General features: G+C 59.8%; 1 protein-coding gene across 1 annotated transcript in view; it reads left to right on the top strand.

Annotated features, from left to right (window-relative positions):
• The window catches only part of LOC103616991 (1-acyl-sn-glycerol-3-phosphate acyltransferase alpha-like), an 8,043-nt gene that overhangs the window by 5,103 nt on the left and 1,248 nt on the right, over nucleotides 1-1,692 (top strand). The window contains exons 2-4 of the mRNA XM_017736298.1: nucleotides 331-464; nucleotides 1,140-1,315; nucleotides 1,453-1,548. Of these exons, the coding sequence (XP_017591787.1) occupies nucleotides 331-464; nucleotides 1,140-1,315; nucleotides 1,453-1,548 (406 nt within the window). The remainder of the gene's footprint in view (nucleotides 1-330; nucleotides 465-1,139; nucleotides 1,316-1,452; nucleotides 1,549-1,692) is intronic.

The raw sequence follows: 1,692 nt of genomic DNA on the forward strand, positions 1-1,692 counted from the left end.
ACCCCCATCCCCTCCCATCCCATCCCCATCCCCATCCCCATCCCATCCCACCCCTTTTCTTTTTGCTTTCCCATCATCCCTGGACATCAAAATCCTGTTTTTTCCCTCCCACCACCTCGTGCTGGTCACTCTCCGTCCCCAGCAGCTCCCTGTGCTCTGAGCCAGGAGCCGGGCTCGGCTCAGGTGGGAGCAGCTGCCAATGTGTGAGAAATCCGAGCCTCCCTGAGCCGGAGCCCGGCTCCAGCCTGGCCCAGCCCGCTCCCCCAGGCCGCTGCAGATCTGCTCCCCACACGTGTCCCTCCGCCTTATCTCGTCCCTTATCTCTGGCAGGATCCTGCGCGCCGCGCTCCTGCCCCTCAAGCGCTTCTACGGCATCAGGATGCGGGTGAGCGGCTCCGAGCGGCTCCGGCTGCCCGGGCCCTTCGTGATCGTCTGCAACCACCAGGCTTCCCTCGACCTCATGGGTGCGTGCGGGGCAGGGCAGGGGCGGCCCCTCGGCACCTCGGGGGGCTCCAGGGGTGCGCCAGGATCGCTCTGGGGAGTCAGCACCGGGATATGAGTGGGGATGTGTGGTGGGAGTGGACCAGGAGAGCTTTTGGGACGGGGCTGTGCCACAGGGAGAGGACTGGGACAACGGGAGGGGATGCCACGGGTGGTTCTTGGCGTGGGGACAGCCTAAAGTCCTCTGAATCAAGACTAAAAACACCCAACCTGGTCCTATATTAGGGTGTGAGTGATTAATTAATCTGTGCACTGATGTCATTTGGCCTCTCCAGAGAGTTCCTCCCTGCAGTCATCACCTCTCGGGTCTGGCTGAGCTGCAAAACTTATTCCTGGTGCTCAGCTGGTTTGTCCAGCCTGGGGATTCAGCTTCCAAGCAGTCAATAATTTTCTGAGCTGATTTTTCTGCTTCAAAATGTATTCTTAGTATCCAGCTGGTTTGTCCAACCCGGGAAGTTTAATTCCAAGCACTAAATAATTTTCCAAGCTGATTTTTCTGTTGCAAAACTTATTCCTGATATCCAGCTGCTTTGACCAGCTGAGGACTTCCACCTCCCAGCAGTTTTCCAAGGTGATTTTTCTGCTGGCAGTCCCACGGGGTTGGGAAGATGTTGTTAATGGACGTCATCCATCCCCAGGAATGGTGGAGATCATTCCTGAGCGCTGTGTGCCCATCGCCAAGCGGGAGCTGCTCTACCTGGGCACCGTGGGCTGGGCCTGTTGGCTCAGTGGCATCATCTTCATCGACCGCCACCGCAGGGACACGGCCATCGAGGTCATCTCCCACACTGCCAGCACCATGCAGCAGGAGAACGTGAGGAAAACTGGGCTTGGAGTGGGGGAACGTGAGGAAAACTGGGCTTGGGGTGGGGAAACACCCGCGGGGTGAGGGGATGGGGGCAGGACGGAGCGGGCTGAGGCCCGGGGTCCCCTCCGTCCCTGTCCCTGCAGCTCCGAGTGTGGGTTTTCCCGGAGGGCACCAGGAACCCGGGCAGATCCATGCTGCCGTTCAAGCGGGGCGCTTTCCACCTGGCCGTGCAGGCCCAGGTAAGAGCGTCCTTGTGCTCAGTCAAAGGTTGCTCTCGATGGCCTTGGAGGCCTTTTCCAAAATGATTCCTCCCCTTCAGCTCAGCCTGGATGGAGTGGGGTGGGGTGAACCCTGGGGCTGAGGGAGGGGGGTTTGGTGCCCAG

Source organism: Corvus brachyrhynchos, unplaced genomic scaffold (assembly GCF_000691975.1).
Source record: "Corvus brachyrhynchos isolate BGI_N302 unplaced genomic scaffold, ASM69197v1 scaffold96, whole genome shotgun sequence".
NCBI lineage: Eukaryota > Metazoa > Chordata > Aves > Passeriformes > Corvidae > Corvus > Corvus brachyrhynchos.